The sequence below is a fragment of the Podarcis raffonei genome, chromosome 10 (genome assembly GCF_027172205.1).
Source record: "Podarcis raffonei isolate rPodRaf1 chromosome 10, rPodRaf1.pri, whole genome shotgun sequence".
Taxonomy (NCBI): Eukaryota; Metazoa; Chordata; class Lepidosauria; order Squamata; family Lacertidae; genus Podarcis; species Podarcis raffonei.
The window spans coordinates 51,614,030-51,635,978 of record NC_070611.1 but is presented as its reverse complement, the minus strand read 5'-3'; the positions used below and the strand labels follow the sequence as shown (position 1 = coordinate 51,635,978).

The 21,949-nt window shown below is 46.3% G+C and overlaps 1 protein-coding gene across 2 annotated transcripts in view; it reads left to right on the top strand.

Moving 5' to 3' along the window:
* The first annotated feature begins 9,443 nt into the window (after window positions 1–9,443).
* Window positions 9,444–21,949, top strand: part of RFX4 (regulatory factor X4) — a 69,372-nt gene continuing 56,866 nt past the window's right edge. Inside the window, exon 1 of one of the 2 annotated variants that reach the window (XM_053404720.1) lies at window positions 9,444–9,844. In XM_053404720.1, the coding sequence (XP_053260695.1) occupies window positions 9,802–9,844 (43 nt within the window). In that variant the 5' untranslated portion in view covers window positions 9,444–9,801. The remainder of the gene's footprint in view (window positions 9,845–21,949) is intronic. The other variant, XM_053404718.1, reaches the window with a different exon arrangement.

Below are 21,949 nucleotides of genomic sequence, written 5' to 3'. Positions count from 1 at the left end.
TGGCACATTCCCACACATTCCTACCTATCAATGGGTGTCTGTGACAGCCGTCTCCCAGCAGCCTGGGTCCCGTGCTTCCAGGGAAAAGAAGATCTGGCGGTTCCCTCACTGCGAGAGGCCAAGTTACAGGGAACCAGGCAGAGGGCCTTTTCGGTAGTGGCGCCCGCCCTGTGGAACGCCCTCCCATCAGATGTCAAAGCGATAAACATCTACCTAACATTCAAAAGACATCTGAAGGCAGCCCTGTTTAGGGAAGTTTTTAATATGTGACATTTTAGTGTATTTTTCATCTTTGTTGGAAGCCGCCCAGAGTGGCTGGGGAAACCCAGCCAGATGGGTGGGGTACAAATAATAAATTATTATTATTATTATTATTATTATTATTATTATTATTATTATCTGGCCACAGCAGAATACGCACCCATGTCTTGCACCCTCCCTTTCCCCTTTTAATAACTTGCTGGGGGAAATTTTCTCTGCTAGTGTGCCCTTTCTCCACCAGCCTAAACTCTAGCCTTGGGTCTCCCTGAAGTCTCTCAAAGTAGCACAGTTTATTGTTTCCAGACATGAGTTTGTTTACAATAAGCTGAGGCCACACAGGTTTATGAAACAAGTCAACGGTATACTAAGATGGGGAAAAAATACAGAGTTTCAAGGAAATATGCAAATTCAGCAAATTCCCCAGTGGAGCAAAACAACAAAATAAAGTAGATTAAAGTACCAGCCACTTTCCCTGAACATAAACCATCCCTCACTTTACCAGACTCTCCTTTCTTCCAAGCTTACAGAGCATTTTCTTCTTATGCTAGACCCACCTCCAGCCTGGCTCCCTTTTCTATGCCCTTTCTCTACCTGCTCCCTGCCAATCACATGCTCTGCCCCTTGAGCTGCAGGCTTCAGGAAATTAGTGGCTTTTAATTTTCCCCACTCTTGGACCAGAGATCTCCCATTTCTCACATACACAATGAAGTTCTGCTGAGCCCCAAAGCAGATCAGGCTTCACACGTTAACTCTAAACTCAAATCAAGAAAGAGATGTAGCAGACAACAAAGATGCAAATTCCCATATGATTTGCATCAGTCCATCATACAAGGCCCATTCAAATAGTCCAGTAAGTTCCCATTCCTTTACAGGGCCAATTGAGCAGAACACCAGCTTGAAGTTCCCCACACATTTATCATTACTCCCTTGTTATTGGCCCCATGCTTCTGAAAATGCTACTTTTCCAGAGACATCTGCATGATGTATGCCGTATTCGTAATTAACCACGGAGAGCAAAGCAAATTTATTAGTTTTCCTGTCCGCACAAACTGAACTTTAAAGGTGCCTGGACCCTATAATTTGGCAGGCTTTATCCAGTTTGTAGGGGCTACTATACCTGCAGATTGCACATACTTCTGTCTAAGGGGGGGGGGAGCTGGGGAGAGTTGCAGCTATTTTTGATTCCCCATAATAGGGGGGGGGGGGAGGGATGCAACAGATTCAGGCCCTGAGCCTCCAAAGTGCTTTGTACCAGAGCAAGCTGCTTTCCAAAGTGCTGAACTGATCTGAATCTAGTCATGTAGCTACTGCATACCCTGACTATCTGTGCTAGTGACATTAGGAAATATCTCTCTAAGGTCCTGGAAAACAAGTGTGGGTAAGAAGCTGACGCTGAGGACATTCTAAGATAGCATTTTCAGAAATGGTATCTGTTCTGTCCACTTTGTTGTTGTTTAGTTGTGTCCGAATCTTCGTGACCCCATGGACCAGAGCACACCAGGCACTCCTGTCTTCCACTGCCTCCCGCAGTTTGGTCAAACTCATGCTGGTAGCTTCGAGAACACTGTCCAACCATCTCGTCCTCTGGCATCCCCTTCTCCTTGTGCCCTCCATCTTTCCCAACATCAGGGTCTTTTCCAGGGAGTCTTCTCTTCTCATGAGGTGGCCAAAGTATTGGAGCCTCAGCTTCACGATCTGTCCTTCCAGTGAGCACTCAGGGCTGATTTCCTTAAGAATGGATAGGTTTGATCTTCTTGCAGAGCCTGCTAAAACAGGTAGAGCGATGTAAATTAACTAGATAGGTGGTGTCAGGATGAAGAGTTCAGATCCGTAAGGCACTGCGGAGCATTTTGGGACCAGCTGGGTCTCTACAAAAGAGATGTGCTGCGGTGGAACTAGACTGTTGGCACTTAACTTCACAAAAGTCACTTGAAATGTTTTATATTTTTGTAAACCACTTCGAGGAGTGGGTTTTTTTTTATTTTAACAATGAAGCAGTATGTAAATTTTGGTAAATAAATAAATGTGAAGGAAGAATAGAACCAGAGTCAGAAAAGATCTTAAAGACCATCCAGTCTAACTGTTTATTGATGCAAGAAAACCAGTACTACGGTATTTCTAATAGGTGGCTGTCCAGCCTCTGCATTAAAACCTCTACCCAAGGAGAGCCTATCACTTTCTGCAGCAATTTGTTCCATTGTTGAGCAGCTTATACCATCAATAAGTTTCCCCCCTAATGTTTAGTCTAAATCCTTTTTCTTTGTAATTTGAACCCACTGAGTAAGGGGCTACCCACTCTGGAGCAAAAGAAAACAAACTTGCCCCATTATCTATGTGGCAGCCCTTCCAAGTATTTGAAGACAGCTATGCTATCGCCTCTTAATCATTTCTACTCCAAGCTAAATACACCCAACTCCTTCAACCTATTCTCATAAGAGCTGGACTTCAGATCCCTCCTCATTTGTTGACGTCACACTCCAGGCACAGAGATAAACCAGAGGAAGAGGTCCCTTAATAACACAAACATAATAACCAAGTTATGGATTAATAAAATGAATGGTGAATTAATAAAATGTATATACAATAAAAGATTCAACCTAATATAAAAGAATGTAATGCAAATACATATAAATCCAAAACACACAACTAATTCTCAGCAAGGTACAACAGCCAGTATAAATTAGTAAAGTTAATATCCGTATATGAAACAAATTCCATGCATCAGTAGAGTTGAAATACAAATTTCATGCAGTAGTACAGTTAATATTGATGAAAACTCCAGAATGTATTTTTGTTTCAGTACTTCCTCAGAAACTACTGTAATAAATGGCAGCCAAGCTTGACTCTTCCCAAGATATCACTGAATACATAGCAATGTTAAAAAAAAAAAAAAGATTAATTAACAAAAACCAGGAAGCTACCCTCCAGACACCTTCCAGTTTGTTGATATCCTCCTTAAACTCTGGCACCCAGATCTGAACTCCAGCTGAGCAGAACAGAGAAGTGCTATTACAACTGGCAAGCTGGAAATCCAAAATTGCATTAGCCTTTTTAGCTGCCACACCACACTGCTGGCTCACGTTTCATTTGTAGGAAAGTAGGAGGAGCTGGAGAGCATCTGATGCAGCTAAATTCATCCCCAGCCACTCCTGAGCAGCTTACAGCACATATAAGAAACAAAACATCAAACATTAAAAAGCTGAATATCCTATACAGGCAAAAACAAACCAATAAATCAATAGAAACCAATAATAATAATAACAACAATAATAATAAACAGTTTAAAGTTATACCCAAATTAAAATAACTGCCAACCCCAACTAAACATTTAACTAGCCCCAGCCTGACAAAAACAAAACAGAGGAACCAAAATTAGAACTGTTTTAAACACTGTAAAGCATTTTAGCCAGTTTCCCTGACCCAAGAGTTGTTCCAGCAATGTCCCAGTGGTCTCCCAGGAGCCTCTTTTGGCTATTTAGGATGAGTCTGGGACCCGTCCCCTAGGCCAGGTGGAAATGGGCCTTGCAGCAGGGAGCAGTCTTCCTTCCAGCACTCACGGCAGCAGGAATGTGTAAATGTTTTAAATAATCAGGTTCAAGCTTAGAAACAATCATACAAAACAAATGACAACTCTTTAAAGAGACAGAAGAGTTGAAGGGAAAATGGGAGTGCTTACTAATACAGTGGTACCTCGGGTTACATACGCTTCAGGTTACAGATTCCGCTAACCCAGAAATATTACCTTAGGTTAAGAACTTTGCTTCAGGATGAGAACAGAAATCATGCTCCGGCGGCGCGGCAGCAGCAGGAGGCCCCATTAGCTAAAGTGGTGCTTCAGGTTAAGAACGAATTAAGTACTTAACCCAAGGTACCACCGTAGAATGTCAGAAACATGGTAAAACGCTGAAGGTTATTGAATTAGGATTAGAATGCTAACATGAACCAACTGTTTAGTCAGGCTAAACCAGCCTTTTACAGTACAACCTTATCGAATTGAATAAGGTTTACCTCTGAATAGACATGTATAAGATAGCACTTGGCAAATTTGTCAGTTTCAGTTTCTCATTTTTTCAATCTTAAATACAGTACAGTTCTGTACTTTTCCAGCTTGGGGACTTTTTAAAGTCCTCATGAAAATCTATCAGCATTTTAGTTGCACACTTCACCTAATATACACATTTTTGCATGCAATTTTTCCTAATATGTATGTTTATGCAAAGCAGTCTTCCAAATAGAACACCTTTTTGTATGTTATTTTCGCTAATCAATGCACTTTTATGCACTCTTCCCCCTACTATATGGATTTTTGTAGACATTACGTGGCTGGAGGACTGCATTTCAAATTCAGAGAGGTTAAAATGTCAAAGGAAAGTCGTGTTTCAGTTTGCGCAAAGTGTGAATCAGAGAGCTTCACCTATGACACTGAACGGAATCGCCTTTCTCCCCATTGCTGTTAATTATTTCCACGGTGTGGTTGGATTTCTGTCCAGTGACTTTTCTCAGATAGTTGATGGAGATGGGATGGCCTGAAGAATGCTTCAGGATCTTGCGGTATCAACACAATGAGCTGTGGTAGGCAAAATGTTGGCCACCAGAGTTTTTGTTCCCAGTCCAGCTTCTTTATCACTTTGTATTCCAGTGTCCAGGCAAAGCTGTTTACCAGAAATGTTATTCAATGTGAAGGTCACTAGGATGTTAGTCCAGCTGAGATGCTGAATGCAGTTTGTGTCCTGTCCTAGCCAAATCCTCATTTTGCTGTTGGAAGTAATGACCACCTTTATAAATTATTTTCCAAAGTGGTGCCCTTAGTCTGCAAACAGACTTTTTTTACTAGCTTGAATTACTGCACTAGAATAAAGAGGCTGTTGGCATTCCTGAATTTAATGTACTATAAATGTTGAGGAATTAAATGAGTTTATATTTTTAAAAAAGAAGGGAGGGGTGGGCTTGACAGTAAAAGTCTGAACAGTCCTAACTCACTGCATGCAGGAGCAGCAGATATTATTTCATAGGTGGGTTATTTTTATGAAATGCAGTACTTCACAAGACTACATCACAAATGAAACGTTGGTAAGGGGGGAAGCCATTAATGCAATGCTAATAATAATATGCAAAAAATAGACAGAAATTAAATATCATAAAAGCTATATTAAAAGCACCACACAAAAGGTTGTTATCAGGGGGGGGGATATACAGTATAAACCAAAAAAACAGAATATAGAAAAAGCTTTTAAATAACTTGATCCAATAATGAAACCTAAACTGATTTAATCTTAGGAGCATAGAGGGCTGCCATGTAAGAAGTCAGATTTTTGGTCTATCTAGCTCAGTATTGCCTACACAGGATAGATTCAGACAGGTGTGTTTCACAGCCTTAAGAGATGCTGGAGACTGAACGTAGGACCTTTTGCATGCAGATCAGGTGCTCTGCCACTGAGCTTTGGGCCTTCCCCTGTTGATAAAGGAAAGCAGTAACTAGAAATGACTGCCTCCGATCACCCTATGTTACCTGCTCATCAAATTATCCATTGATATTATTAGGAGCACCTGATCTTCTGGGTGATTATGAAGATTACCTGCTTTCCCCCCAATGTTACACAGTCTGCAAAAGTGTCTTCGCTGAGCTTGGTGTGTAAGCCTTCCTCTACAGCAGCATTGTTGAGATGGGGTGTCCTGGCTTCTTCAAGAATGCAAGGTATTTGATGTGTGGGTGAGGTTGAGATGAAAATAACTTGTGGGCTCCCTTTGCTTCCCTGGAGCACTACAAGGCTGTCTGAACATATATCAGATGGCACAAGACCTGACAACAGACTTAGAGGCCTTTCCCCACACTTGAGGATGCAGAGCGGGTTCAGCTATGTTCTCATTTTATATTCACAACAACTTTGCAGAATTTGGACAGGGTGACCTGCCCATAGACACTGGGGACCCCGCTGGGAAATACTTTCCCCCAGTTGCCACTTCCATGTAACTTTAGCAGCAATTCCTCACCCCACCAGCCATTCATAACAGATGCTCTTGAGTGATTCATTGCTGTATCATAGCGCAAAATGTATTGGCAGAAGCTGCCAAGCTCAGTATTATAGTTGCCGTTGTTGTTGTTGTTTAGTCGTGTCCGACTCTTTGTGACCCCATGGACCAGAGCATGCCAGGTACTCCTGTCTTCCACTGCCTCTCGCAGTTTGGTCAGTTGCCATAGATTGGGCAAATGCCCTCAGAAAAGCAGAACAAAATAAAGAATATCAAAAAACGCATTTGTGGGCTGCGTGTGCTACCAGGTTGATTGAGAACTGAGCCACACACACCCCTTCCAGAAGTTATTTCCCCATGCATTTGCAAGGAGAGAGGAATATAACCCTTGTCCCCACCAGAGGTGGGTTTAGCAGTGCGCAACCTAAAATCCTCATTTCTCTGGACATGGATCCACAGGGGTGCCGCAGGGGACTCTGCAACTATTATGTAGAATGGAAGGTGAGAGGCAGGTGGTGCAGAATTTTGGTGTTGCACAGGGCACTGCTGAAATTTGAAACCCCAAGGTCCTCCACCGCACCCATATGCTTATTTACATTGCTTCTACCCTCCAACCCACCCACTGGATGGAAGGTGTGAAGGGGATGTGTTCATGCAAGTTCATCTGAATATGCTCAGGCTCCTTCCTGTGGTCCAGAACTCTGCCAGGTCAGGATGCCCAACCTTGTAAAAGAGCCTACATGCATTCAGCCAAATGCATGTAGCCTGAGGTCCCTCTTTCAGTGGTTGGGTTGAGATCCCACCACTCAGTGTGCAAAGGCTGGAGCCACAGGGATGCCACACTGGGAGCCCCATGCTTTCAGTTCCAGTTCCAACCTTCAGTCTGCCCTCAGCCTATTGGCTGATCTCCCTGGCTTTTACCCCACCAATCCCAATGGGCACCAGCCACTGCTGTTCTGAAGGGCTGCGGAAGGACTTCCAGAACTGCACTGAGAGCTTCAGCGGAGACCATGACTAGCTACCAGCCAAGGGTGCTGATTGGCAGGTCTGTTCTGTGCCACTCTGGTTCTGGTATCTGGTGCATGGACGACCACCCTGCTCTTCCTGGTCATCACCCAACACTCACTCTGTCACATCACACTGGTTCTCCTAAAGCAGGAAGGTGGTGGCCTGCTTAGCTCGGTATGACTTCCTGTGCCTACAGCAGAAGTAGGCAACCTTTTGCCTGTTTTACCCATCTTGGCACTGGGTGGGCCCTGAGTTGGTGCTGAGCAGGGCCAAAGAAAACACACCCTCTTAAGTATCTCAGGAAAGAGAGTAGAAAGAGGATGGGGTGGTGGTAATTCAAACTCCTTTCCTTGTCATCTGCATGAAATCTGCTTGAGGGCCACATGAGTCCCCAGAGGGCACGGGCTGCCAACTCTTGGCGCACAAGGTCCATTGAAAAAGATGACAAATGTAAGGTTACATGAGATGTTTTGGGAACTTAGGAAAACTCCGAAAGGTATTTGGATATATTATCATTCATGAATGGCTCCTTATTAAGCCCTGGATCCAGGTCATTTTCTGCCTGTCCTGCTGGGGCATTGCCCAGCAATGCAGATATGTGCCCACCTAGCCAGGGTTTGACAATAGAGGGCACCTTGGGTGCCTTCTTCACCTGCATCAGCAGCTTCTGTTACTTTCAAAGCATTAATCAAATAGGAGACCCCTGGAACAGTCTGACATTTATTTTTCTCCTTGATCGCAGGTGTTTTCTATCTCCTCCCTGTGATATCAGAGAGTTTGCTGCTGCTGCTGCTGCTTTTTCTGTTTTAAACCACCTCATTGGAATTTATGATCCAGACATCCCCTCTGGCTTTTTCTTCCATTCTGACAACAGCTTCTCTATTTAACATTGCCCCCCAGGACTTTGATCTGCAAATTTCCACCGGCCTTTCTTTCCTACCCCTCGTTAGTTTGTTTTGTTTTGTTTTTTTACTTTTAAAATATTGTAAAAGCATGTAGTGAATTTGCTCCAAACCGTTTTGAATCCCTCCAAAGGTTTCGATATGCTGCATTTGGGGCATGGGGTGTGATGGGGGAATGTGGGCATGGTGTGTGTGTGTGTGTGTGTGTGTGTGTGTGTGTGTGTGTGTTTTCCTGCCTTAAAGAGAATATAGGGAGAGGAGGGGGAGGAGAGGGTGGCTTCCTCCCTCCCTTTTTTAAACCATGTTGGCTCTGTCCATGGTCAAAGTAATTCAGCCGTAATCCCCTTTTCTCTTCCTCTCCTAGCCTTCCATTCATATTCTAATCACAGCTTTCCCTTCTCTCGAAACCAGCCACTTTATCAGAGCTCCAGTTTTGCTACTCGCTTGAGCCCTTCCCAGCACACAGAGAGACGCCTTCAGAAGAAACGGGCAACTTTTCTCCCATCTTCCCCCACCAGCCTGCACGCATCTCTGCCTCCAAACAACCCTGCGAGAGGGGGGAAAGTCTCTGGGAAATCTTCAGACCTCCGGAGGGATGGGATCAGGCATATTTCAATCCACAGCATCTATCTCTTCCCCTCCCGGGAACACACGCACTAACTTCTTCCTTACTCTAATAACCGAAAGAGAAGAAAAGAAGCGCTTAGATTTATCCCAGTGATGATGGGGAGACGGGTTGGTTTCCTGCTCCCGTGTGCATTTTAGGGCCTCTTCACACGTTACACCCCAGCAATACTCTAGTGTGGAAGCTTATTTCTGTGATGTTTGAGAAAACAAATCTGTAGCGTTCACATTTCGATGGGTATCTTTAAAAAGATTGTAAATGTGTGAACAGTTTACACCTAGCATTGACTCCTTAGTCCAGAAACAACCTGCACTTCCAAGATGCTCTGAACGATTCCCTAAGAAGAGGAGGTCTAACATAGTCTTTACATGCCCCCAAACAGTGCCCGAGAGAGAAAGAGATCTAAGCCAATTTTGATCTCAGTCTGCAAGGAGCCAAAAGCTGGGTGGTGGATGGGGGAGCAGTGGAAGAAGAGGGGGCGTCTCTCTCTCTCTCTCTCTCTCTCTCTCTGGAACTTTAACCAAGACAAACGTTCCCTAATGGCAAGTGGGGAGGAGGGAGAGGCAGCCGGGAAGGGAGGGGGAGTGTCGGGCTTGCGTAGATCTGAAGCCCCCCTCGCTGGGGGAGCGCTTTTCTTATTCAAAACAGTGGCACAATGGGGTTCACATTGAGCCTTGCCACATCCCCATCTGACTAGCAGCCATTCATCAGGCTGGCCGGCCTATCAATGACATTTCTCCCATCAGGGCTCCTATAAAATGACGCTTTTTCCCATGAAACATCCGCAAACATTTTGACGGCTCTGGCGTTGCCCTGTTGGATTTACTGAGGATCTCTCCCTCTCTCTCTCTTCTCCCCCCTTCCTTCTCTCTCTCTTTCTCTCCCCCCTCTCACCCCCTTTCTAACCTCCACCACCCCCCACACCAGCACACCTCCTTCTCCCTCTTTTCTTTCGCCGGCATCTCTGAGCAAAAACAGGGGAACTCCACAAAACTTCAGGACTTTGGGGGCTCCTGCACTGTCCATGGGAACAGCATGCATTGTGGGTTGCTGGAGGAACCTGACATGGATTCCACAGGTCAGTCCGAAGCCGTCGGGGCGGCAGGGAACAGACTCCGTCCGTCTTTTTTTTTTTGCGCTCAAAGTTTGGCAGGGATCAAGGCGAGAGAGGGATCCACAGGGAAGCGCGGCGCGCTGGCCTGGGGGCCATGGGATCCTCCTAGGTTAGCCGCTTCCGCTCGAGGGGATGCGCCTGGGTGTGGATCCCCGAGGGCTGGGGAAGGTTCACTGGTTGTCACTGGAAGGGAGAGGGGGGCCCGATCCGAGGCACGTGGACTCGGAAGACTTGCTCTCCAGGGAGGGTGCCTCGGCTTGCAGAAGCCCCCCATCTCCCAAATCCAGATGGGCAGGATCGAGCTGGGCAGCCTCCCATTTGAAGGAATGCGAGCAGAATTGAAGGAGCAGAACTGAATTATTAATTTTTTTTAAGGGATTGGCGAAGTGAAACTTTGGGGTGCTGGAATGCAGCTTGTGAAGTGGGAGGTTAGTTTGGAGGTGTTCGTCGCAATTCAAACGTCTTGGGGCGCAGAGCTTTGAGATCAGCTGGAGGGGGGATTAGGAGGCTGTTTCATAACGGGGGACGATGAGGCCCGTTTTGATACTGAGCCCCTTCCCAAAGGGCTGAAATTCCGAGATTTTAGTCATCGCCTCCTGCCTAGTTCGGGGGCTATCGGCCTGGAACGGCTTTTTGGGATGGAAATTGTCCTAACTTTAATAATGATAACGTTGATATTATTATTAATTGTCATTACTATTTCTGGGTTGGATTTCAAGTTTCTAGGCCCTCTAAACTCCCACCATCCTCTGCACATCCCAAACTCCCTTCTGTTTTCTCTTGGAAGGGAAAGCCTCTGTCCTTGCCGTGCATCTTCCTCCCAGGGGAATGTACTTAGAATTTCACCCTTAACCTCTCTCCCGGCCCCCTTTAATATCGACTGATGGTTCCTATCCAGTTTGAATTCTGTTTACACGGTAGGTGGGGTGTGTGTGGAATCCTTCTGGGCTCCCCCTGCGCTGCTCACGATCCTGGCAGCAGAGGTGAGGATCCCGCGCTTCACGTGTGGGGCGTCTCGCTGGAGAGACACCTGTGACTCGGCCGGGGCCTGTGCCGAGAGCGATGGGGGCTCCCTCGGGGCAGAGAGAGGGAAAGAGGCTGCACTGTGACTTAACAGGCTGCAATCCTATGCAGTACATACTGACCTGGAAGCAGCAGGCTCCATGGCCCTCGATAGGGCTTACTTCCGAGTAAACCTCCCTAGGCTCGCGCGGCCTCGTCCGAGGGCTGCGGAGCCCAAGAAGATCTGGAAGGTGCCGCCTCGCCCAAGAGATGATGGGGCGGCCATCGCCCTCCCTCTTATCTTGAACTTTAAAAAAAAGTTGCATCGAATGTGGCACTTTCCTACTGCGGTGTTAATTTTTGTAGTATTTTTATAGCATTTATTAGTAATTAATAAATTACTTATTCGTTACTACGAAATAAACATCACCGGCCGCTCTCCTTGGATTGCTGACTTTGGAGCGACTCCCTAGAAGTCACCACGGGACTGTCCTTCCACGAGGCCCTCGCAGTTTTGTTTTTAGGGTTTGTTTAAAAATATGTACCATTTCTTTCCCTTTAAGCACTGAAGTTTAAAGTTGGGTCCAGCTCTGAACTTCTTTTTGGGCAGGAAAAGAGAGGTCAATCAGAACAAAACAAAAAGGAGCTTGAGCGACGGATTCTCTTAGAAAACGCGCCTGCTTGGAAGAAGCCGAGTAGGCCGGAGGGACACGAGGAAAACTCGGGGGTCAGGCCCATATCTCTCCCCCTCTCCAAGCGCTACCGAGGCCAAGCCTGCAGCCAACGTGCTCCCCAGAGACACGGGGGGAGAAAGAGTTTTAGGCCCCCAGGAGCCAGCCGGGAGAGTGCGCGTGAGGAGGGCAGAAGCGAGGCACCCGGAGGGGCTGCTTGGCAAGCCCGGCCTCGGCCCTCTTGTTTTAGGGGTGGCGTCCCTAACAGCTCGGCTCTCTAACTTTAAAGAAAAAAAAGGAAAGAAGGGTATAAGGTACAGCTTTGTTTAAAAGCATTTCCTATATTAAAAAAATATACTTTGAACGGACTGAGTGGGAGCGAAGGAAGAAAAGTGTCCCCACTTGGGGGTTCCCCGTTTCCAGTTTAACGTCGGAACCGGAAAACTAGACCCTGGTGTTCTTGGGACCCTTTCGCGCGCGTTAAGCAATGCACGCGACACTTGGAAGCAGCGAGACTTTCGGGGAAATGGGTGCCGGAAAGCGTGTTCCACGACGGGGCGCGCAGTGGTGGTTTTCGGAGGCATGAACTGAGCAGGGCTGAACTGCGCCTTTCGTGTAAGTCTCTCCAAAACCGACTGCTGGGCCGACTGCTCTAGTGTAAGGCAGCCTCAGGGCCGGGGGACTCGGCCGCGCTCCGGGCCTCGAGGTGGCGGCGGCGGCGGCGGCGGCCTCGGCTGCGTGGCCTCGCTCGGTGTCGGGGGACGGCCGACCCCCAAGCGAAGGCCCGGCCGCCCGCTGGCCTTGAAAGGCGCGCCGGGCTGCGCCAACCTTCCCAGGCGGCGCGCCTGATGGAGGGCAGCGGGTTTGATTAAGATAATATTAATCAGAAACCACTTTCGCCTTGCTCAGCAGATGGCAGGGAAAGTGGAGCCTTTGGCGTTGCCCCATTCAGACACCTTCACCTCCTTTTCAGGGGACTTAATCCAATTAGGCTTTCCTCGGACTTTTCAGTTGTTATGTAAAGAATCCCCTTTTTGCGTTTGGGGAGAAATATGGCTTCATTGGAAGCGAAGGGGCGGCAGCGGCTGTGTGTCTTGGGAGGCTCGCGGGGGGGTGTAGTCTCGTTTTAATTTTTCCTCGCCATTCACCTCTTCTCCTTAATCGCTTAATGAGGAAATCAGCTGGAACGACGAACTGCCCAGCATTTCTTGGGTTGTGTAAAACTCTAGGAACCCGTTGCAAAAAAACCCGTGTGTGTGATTGAAATAATAGACAACAATAATCTGTCTCTAGAAACGAAACCAGTTCTTCTGAAGCAACCCCTGCTCTAAGCAAACCCATTCTCTTTTCAAGAACATCTTCAGCAAGGTGCTAAGAGAGAGACCTTGAAACAGATTTCACCCAAATTTAGGTACAAAGTTGAAATCCATTGGGGTTTCCATTGATGGGGAACATGCAACAGGTTGGTATTTGAAAGGAAGTTTGCCCAACTTGAATGGATTTGTGGAAACACAGTTAAAAGCCTATAGCACTAAATAAAATGGGCATATCTTGCTTTTAATTTTTTTAAAAATAGGAATGTAGAATCATAGAATTGTACAGTTGGAAGGAACCACGATAGATGTACAAATTTGAAATAAGGAAGGCGGGGGATGGGGAGAGTCGATCCACATGCCCAAGTAAATCCCTAAATTAAATCTCTACCAAAGAAATTGTAGGGGAAGGGAGGGAGGGTCGTTTTCTGTTGAGCAGCGGGGAGCTGAAGACTAATTGAAATAGGCCAGTGGCGGGACGGAGCCCGGCAGTCCAACTGGTGGTTGTCCTCTACAATTCTTCTGAAGCCTGTTCCCAGGATCCAGAAGCAAAAAAAGGGAAAGTGCCACCAGGTTAAATCCAGTTATATCTTCTTCCGAGACACTGATTAGCCTCAGAACCTATTTTTAACACTTAAGCTCTGCTCTGGAAATATTTGCAAATTTGCAAACAAAGGCAAACACCTGTGTGCATGCCCAGTGTGTTCCCTAGTACCTGCCGTGTAACAAAATACTGACCTCAAACACCAGTGATTAAAAGTTAGGGCCTTTAGGAGGGGGTCACCTTATGTGTCAGCACCCATCTTTTTAGAGCAGAATTGCTAAATATTTTTCTTTCTTTTTTTCAGTAGAGGGCCACATTGACCCTTGGCCAGCACTTTAAGGGTGACATTGTCCCTGAGAGGGGGCAATGACAATAAAGATATTATTATTATTATTATTATTATTATTATTATTATTACATGCCTGTGATGGGTGCAGCCGCCCACACAACTCTTGTGCATGTGCGTGCACACTCATGTGCATGTCCATGCAGATCAGCCGAGGAGAGGGGTGCAATGCGCACCCCATCAGAGCGCTAGGTGCTATCCACCCATCACTGTGCCTACTTCTTCCCCTTTTATTTTTTTACAGTTGCTAAAAATGGGGCAAAATGAATAAATTGCTTGGAGGCTGGATCAGGCCCCAGAACTGGGGATAGCCACCTCTATTTTGAAAGCATTAGCCATTCCTGCCCATGCTACATCCAGTGGGTATGGTGAGCTTGGGGATAGCAATTTAGTCCTTTTTAGCTGGTCCCTTTTTCTTTACCCTGTTTTCACCCAAGCAAAATTTACAACACTAAGGAAGAGAGAAAGTCTGTGCAACAGGACCAACAGCCAGGTTGGTGGTGATCATTCATTTATTGACTTTCTAACTGGGGGTGAGATGAAGGCATTATACGCCATTCAAAGGGATGCAGCCCTCCGATCCTCTTTGTTTTAATTCGACAATGAAACCAATGGAAAACGAAGGTTGTCTGTGTGTTTGTAGGGCAGGGGGTTGTTTATAGCCCTAATTAGTGAGCTGGTCCCCCTCCCCAAAGAGAGAGACATGCTCATTAAACAAAGATCTTAGTCAGCCAACCCACCAGATGTGGAAGGGCAAGACACCTTTTTTCTCAATCCGGTCCTCTTACCAACCCTTCAACCTGTCAGGTAAGGGCCTAGTCCAGTTTCCTCATAGGTTATACCCTACCCTTCTTTCAGGAAGGGGGGGTGTAAGTCTGTGTCCAAATGAGGAGATACAGCCCTAGCATTCTCCATCTTAGAAGATGCTGAAGTTGGTGCCTAGCTCCCAGTTACTTACTTGTTTCAAATTATTGCACAAATAAGTTGGTGAGAACTAAGTAGCCAACTTCAGCAGCATGTATAAAGGATGTTTTACAATGTCTGTAAGGAAAGAGGGGGCAGCTGTGGCTACAGGGGGTCGGGTATCCCAAAGCAGTTAGCCTTGGCTATTGTGACAGTCCCAGGAATGGCAAAGGAGGACATGGGCTTGGGAAGGCCTGTCCTTGTTTTACAGCACAGGGTTGTATCCTGTAACCTAGTACATCTCTTCACTTGCGACTGAAGAGGCATACTTTCTTATAAAAACCCCTCCAGGCTGGTTTTGTTTGCAGTTGTTTTACACAACATGTAGTTGAAACAATCATAGTGAATTAGTGGTGGTTTCATAATAGCTTGTCCACACGTCGTTCTGCATTGCTTCTGCATTGCTTCCCTCAGCTGCCAACGTAAAATACAGTGGTACCTCAGGTTACATACGCTTCAGGTTACAGACTCCGCTAACCCAGAAATATTACCTTGGGTTAAGAACTTTGCTTCAGGATGAGAACGGAAATCGTGCTCCGGAGGCACGGCGGCAGGGGGAGGCCCCATTAGCTAAAGTGGTGCTTCAGTTTAAGAACAGTTTCAGGTTAAGAATGGACCTCCGGAACAAATTAAGTACTTAACCCGAGGTACTACTGTACCAATCAAGTTTCATTCGGCATTTAGTGGGTGACCTGTTTACTGAGCATCCTGACTGATTCGTTTGCAGGGAGGTTAGAAGTTGGCTAAAGCAAGTGTCGCCTTGCACTTTCGCAGCCCGATCCTGCAGGTGTGTTGCGTAAGACCTCACAATCAGCTAGAATTGCACAACCTGGATTTACCCTTCTGCAGTTGAAAAATACCAAGAGTTTGGAAGCCCCCAGTGAGCCAAAATTGATTAAGAGGGAATTTTCTGAAACTGTTAGGCAAAATGCTCCCAATCAGCTTTGCCACCTACAGAATTTTGAGAGGTGATGAAGTCTACCAAGCTACCTTTCTGCAACCTGTTTCTTTTTGATGTAACCCCTGAGTAAGTGGGTGGGAGAGTTCTCTCTCTCATTGTGAAAGTGCATCTCTTTCAGACCAGTTCCTGTTAATCTGCAAAATTATATTTAAAATCAATATTCCTCCTCTCCCTCATCTTAGCCTGGAAAATTTGTCAGCAATTCATGTGGAAAAACGAGGGCCATTTCAAAAGTGTGAAATACTTGAATAATGAGATTTTAAAAAATTATATTTGAATATTTCAATGGTGTTTCTCCATTATTTTCCACCTGACAGGCTATTAGTTGTAGGTGAAAAGTATATGCTCTTCCTTAGCAATTCTGAATTCCTGTTTACAGAAAGTGCTATATTTTAAAGCTGTAAATAAAAAAGTTTGTGGTTGATGTTGTGGCCTTCTCATCTCAGATCAGTAATGAGTAGACTCGGGTCCATTTCCCCATTCCTTTCATTGCAAAGTTTAATAATTTAAGCTTCACAATGAGGGAAATGCTTGTCATTAAAGAAGTTGCAACTTCGCATTTTCTGATCAAACCTCAAGAGTCGGTCATTATTTCTGCACCCCCAGTGTCCCTGATTCCATCTTGGCTCATTTAGGATTTTCTGTCACGTGGTTTCACGTTAGTATTGTAGGGGTCATGTATGTGTGCAGAATGGCTAAATGGAGAAGAGCATTTCTGTCAAGCCAGATGACGTTTTGTGTGTCCTTGAGGCCCGTATTCTGCTTTTTCACCAGTTTGACTGAGAACGGGGACAGCACCTGTTCTGTAGACCCTCCTGATTTGGTCTGAATGTTTGCCATTCATTCTGCCATCCACGGTGGCGCCAGCGAGACTCCACTACTGTGTGTGTCCTTGGAGGAGACCGCGGTGTGTGAATGTTTGTCTATGTTCTAAAAAGGGGTTGTGGGTCTATAAAGGGAAAGCACCGTCTCTTTTTTCTTTTCTTTTTTACCTTTTCCCACCTGCCAGGGCCTTAGGAGGGAAAAGTGAAAATCTGTGTTGCATAGATTTAGCAACAAGTGTCTTGGAAAAAAAGTAGTGGAAGAAGCAAACAGGATATAATTGAGGGGGAAAATTTGGCTCTTAAATCATGGGAGCCGATCCCTGCCACGTTTCGGAATATGCAGTGGGTTTGCCTCCCAAAGAGATCTGGAAACAGAGATGGACCCGATAGTCTGATGCTGTTACTGCAAGTGCTTTATGCCAAATTGCCAGTTCTGGGATTTGAAACCAGCCTATATGTTCTGCAGAATGAGGGACCCTCCAGAGTCCAAATGGGTGTTTTATTGCCGCTTTGAGAACCCGTTGCGGGACAAGGTGGGCCATTTGCCTTATCCAGCAGGCTCTTCTTAGCACAACAAAAGCAAGTTTTGGACATTTGGACATTTGTGATATAGAAACTTAAGGGATTTCAGCAGGAATATGCAGGATATGAATTGATTGGAAATGAAGCAGTCTGACTACCCCAAAACTATTGCAGGCACAAGTTGCATTGAAAGCAGGATTATGTATTATTATTATTCATATTAATAAATGATTGCCCTCCCTGCTAGTATCATGAGCGCAAATCATCTGGAGGAGCTGTGAGTACCCTGAGCTGGTAGAATTCTGAGTTTTACCAATTCAAACTTCAGGGTATGTGTTTGTGGTGTAGATGTAGATATATTTTGAATACTCCTCACATGAAGAAGCTTTCTGTAAATTAAAACAGGGCTGGGCAAACTTCAGGCTTGTCAGATCGACTTTGTTTCTTGCTAGAAAACCTCCTCTCCCCAAGACCTACCAGTGTGAACCAGGTGCAAAAGGCATGCACTTAAAATTAAAGAACAGAGTTCTGAACCCTTATAGTTGCTTTCACTACCAGAACTGAACGGAATTGAACACATAGTTCTTTCACACAAAAGGCAACTCCTGGTTAGCTTTCTTTATCTCATCATCAGTTGAAACCCTTTCTGGATGTACCTGTAGATCCCGATCTACCTTCTGCCTTAAAACACTATGAGAAAAGGTTTAGCAAAACCTCCTTACTGATGTGACACGCAGGGAGGTTCTTTTTAATGTGGCAGAACATTTTTAAAAATGACACCCACACCCACACACCTGTAGCTTCAAGTGGTGCCCTTCAGAATTCTACCCCTGCCTCCTGCATAATGTGTAGAAAGAATAATGCCAGAACTCATGCAACCTTTGACCTGGAAGCCATTCCCACTAATGGCGATTGTGTGGAAATTGTTACCATCACCAAGGACCACTTTTCACCTTATTGACAGGCAGCAATGGCGTTTGCACCATGGTTCGAGCATCTATTTCTCTCTTTTGCACTTCTGTGTAATGGGCACAATGGTGAAAGGAGTGAATTTCAGTTGGGTGAGCTTACTCAATTCACCACGAGGATGATGTGCACATTCTTGCTTCAGTAATTAAATAAGAAGTGGAAAAGGAGGAAGTCGCTTGTCCTCTGTCGTTGCTGGCTAGTGATGTATGAAACTGCAAAGGAAAATTGTTTTTGGTGGTAAACTCTTCATTAAAATAGGCTCCAAGTCTGAGGGCCCATCCGGACTTCAGCTTAATGTGAATTGTGAACCCCTTGTGTCTCCTTTCATTTCCCTTTGTACATGTGCTGTTCTCCTTCAGCTCCTTCTGTTCTTTCTCCTCCCTAAGACCAGAGATTCCCTATGCTCTGAAAAATCCAAATCGGAGAGCTACATCAATTGCATAGGGAATATCGGGTTTTAGAGAGGACAAAGTGTGGGAACAACAGTAGTTGAAGGAGATCGCCATATGGATGAGGGAAAATTAAAGGAAACACAAGGACGAGCCCTGAGACTTGGTTCAGATTAAGCCCTGCTGTTCAGTTTCAGTGATGACCAGTCCACAAAACTGATCTCTTTCCTGCCAAGTGGTACAGAGCGGTTAATTCACATACCCATGAACATTTTGGCAGGTTGGTATCTGCAGTGGCGTCGCAAGGGGGGGAGGGGGGCAGTGCGCCCCGGGTGCCATGTCTGGAGGAGTGACAAGAAGGCCCCCTGCGGGGTGCTCGCCCCGCCACCCCTGGGCGCGGCAGCGCGAGCAGCCGCCGCGCCGCCGCAGCCACACATGGAGGATCACACCACCATACGTATGGCGCTCAGGTGGCACCAGGGGCAAACCGCTACATACAATGCATGTGTGGTGTTGCACGCATGCGCTGTATGTAGCAGCGCCACACATGCGTCGTACGTAGTGGTGCAATGCATGCACAGCCGGCAGTTTGCCCCACCCCGGGTGTTGGTTAGCCTTCGTTCGCCCCTGGGTATCTGAACTTACCTGGGGTGTCAATATGTTCCTGATGACACAGTTCACTTGAGTTGTTCATCATCAAAATTCATTGAGCTCCTCGTGGGCTCATTAACACTTCAGATTGTGTTGGGCTTCCCCTTCCATCAGCCTCAGCCAGCACGATGTTGTGAGTTGTAGACAGCAACAGGTTATCGATTCCTGGCACAACTAACCAGCCTAGAATTGATTGAAACAAGGATCCAGTTCATGCAACCACTTTGGGCCATCTTCCATCTGGCAGATTGTACAATTCTCATAGTTCCCTGGGAAGAGGGATTGATTGTTAAGCCACTCTGGAAGCTGTAGCCCTGGAAGAGGAACAGGGGTCTCTTAAGAACTCTCAACAAACTACAGTTCCCAAGATTCTCTGGGGGAAGTAATGACTGTTTAAAGTGGTATTTTACTGCTTTAAATGTATAGTGCAGATGGGGCCCAATATATGTTGGATCTTTCCCCCAAGACCTCTGTACAGCTAGATTGACATGATAGGGGAGATAGATAGAGAAGCACTATTCAAGTCTGATGTCCGTCCTTAGTCAGAGTGCTACCTATACCCTGACCAAGTGAGAAAAGTTTGCAAGGAAGAGTAACTACTAGCAGGTTTTCATAGCCACAGACTTGCTCCTAGTAGTGACATCTCCATGGTGATTGCAGGGAGACGTGTTTTCGGAGTGAGGTAGAGGGGTGCCCAGGGAAATAGCTGCTTGTAATTGTGGGAGGAAAGAAAGCAAAATATTATGAGTTTGCAGTTGTGCTTTAAGCAGCGATTGGAAGGAGGGGGCACCCGAAGAGAGGCCATGAGCCCACAACAAAGGGGGAAGGCGGGAGGTGGAGAGCAGGGATCCAATGGAGCATGCGTTGCCCTCCTTCCTTGGACAATGAGGGAGCCCCTGCAGCTTGCTGTGAAATAAAAACCATCCAGAAGAGAAGGGAAAGGAAACCCCGCAGAACAGCTCCCAACAAATCATTCTTAATCACTCATTAACAGTCCTGTCCAAACAAACTTGGGAGGGGACCAGCAGCATCCCTCCGGCCACCTCAGAGAGAGAGAGAGAGAGCAATATTCATCCAGGCCAAATTATTACTGGTGTAGCTCATTTCTTTTCATTCATTCTCATGGCCCTGGTTTGATGTTCCAAAGCTCCTTTCATGGGAGCACATTGGTTGCTCTGAAACGCTTAATGGGGTTCCCTTTGATCAGGGTAGCACTGAAAGAAGCCCGAAAAGAAAGAGCAGTGTAAGGCGGAGGGACAACACACACACACACACACAAATAGGCCCTCAGGCACCAATCCTGTACACACGGACCTGAGAGCAAACCCTTTCGAGGTAGACACGCATAGGATGGGACTGCTACTTCTGCATTTAAAACAAGCCACGCTCGTGACATTACTGGGACAAAGTTGGCCTTAATGGCGCCAGCGCTAAACGCTTCCTTTCAATACTATGTTTTGAAGTCAGTCAAGAACTCGGGAGGCAAAGAGAGCAGTGATCTTTTGCCCGTTTGTTGAGCTGTGTCCGGGCAGTGCCAAGGCCGTCCCATGTGCATCTGTAGTGACAATTGTTTGCCTCTCTGAATCAAAGGGACTTAGAACCTGGCTAGTGGAAAGCGAATCCTTGACCTCCTTAAAACTCTTTGTGGCACCCTGGATCCCCTTCAAATGTCACACGCTTCTTTCGGAGATGGTGCAAAGCAGCTATTGGGGGGCAGAGTGCTGAACAAGGTCACATCCATACTGTGTGTTTAAAGTGCTCTTGTACCGCTTTAACAGGCATGGCTTTCACCCCCAGGAATTCTGGCAAGTTCATGAAGGGAGTTGAGAGACTCCTCACAGAGCTGCAGTTCTCATTGCTGAAAATAAATGATGCTTCTGCTGAAAATACTGGAGTTGGAAAGCAAGCATTTTGGGGAGGAAGCATCATCGGATACTTTAATAGCCATTCTGATACTGGTGTTTACAAAGTTGAGAAATGAACAGGTGACTGATGTGTTGTAGTTTTTATTTATAGTTTAGCAAAGGAGACCAGAACTTAGTGATGGAGCATGTTTTGCATGTGAAAAGTCCCATTCTCTAGCATCTCTTGTAGCAGGGGATATGTAAGGCCAGTGCTGGAGACCTGTTGTCAGTCAGAGTAGACAATTCTGGGTTAGATGGATAATTTAAACATCCGACGGGGCATAAGGCAGCTTCCCTACGTTGTCCTACCGATATAGTAAGCAAAACTTATATTCCCATGTCGAGTGGAACAAATCCTCTGTTTGTTTAGAACACATGAGTGCACCATCTGCACCTGTACATTGAAAGAGGATCATACCACTTTGAAAAGTCATGGCTTCTCATGAAGAATTCTGGGAACTGTAGTTTTTTAATGGTTGTGAGCTGCCCATTCCTCTCACAGAGCAACAGGTCCCAGAGTTCTCTGGGAAGAGGGGTCGATTATTAAACCGCTCTGAGAATTGCAGGTCTGGGAGGCGAATAAGGGCCTCCTAGCAACTCTCAGCACCAAAGAACAAAGTACTGTATTTTTCGCTCTATAAGACACACTTTTCCCCTCCTAAAAAGTAAGGGGAAATGTGTGTGCGTCTTATGGAGCCAATTCAGGCGGGAGGCGCTGCTCAGCGCTCCCTTTAAAGAGCCATGTGGAGCATGGGGGCTTTTCCCCAAGGAAGGGAAAGGGCTGCCCTTCTCCCTCCTAGGGGAAAAGCCCCCAAGAGCTGCACACACACTCCGCACACTCTTTAAAGGGAGCGCAGCTCTTGGGGGAGCCTTCCTCCTGCTGCCCGGGAGAGACTGCGCGCGGCTATCCCATAAGCCAGCTGTGCTGTGATCCCACTTGTTGTCCTGGCTTCTGGCTTAGCCGCGCACAGCCTCTTCTGGGCAGGGGGAGCCTTTATCCTGCTGCCCAG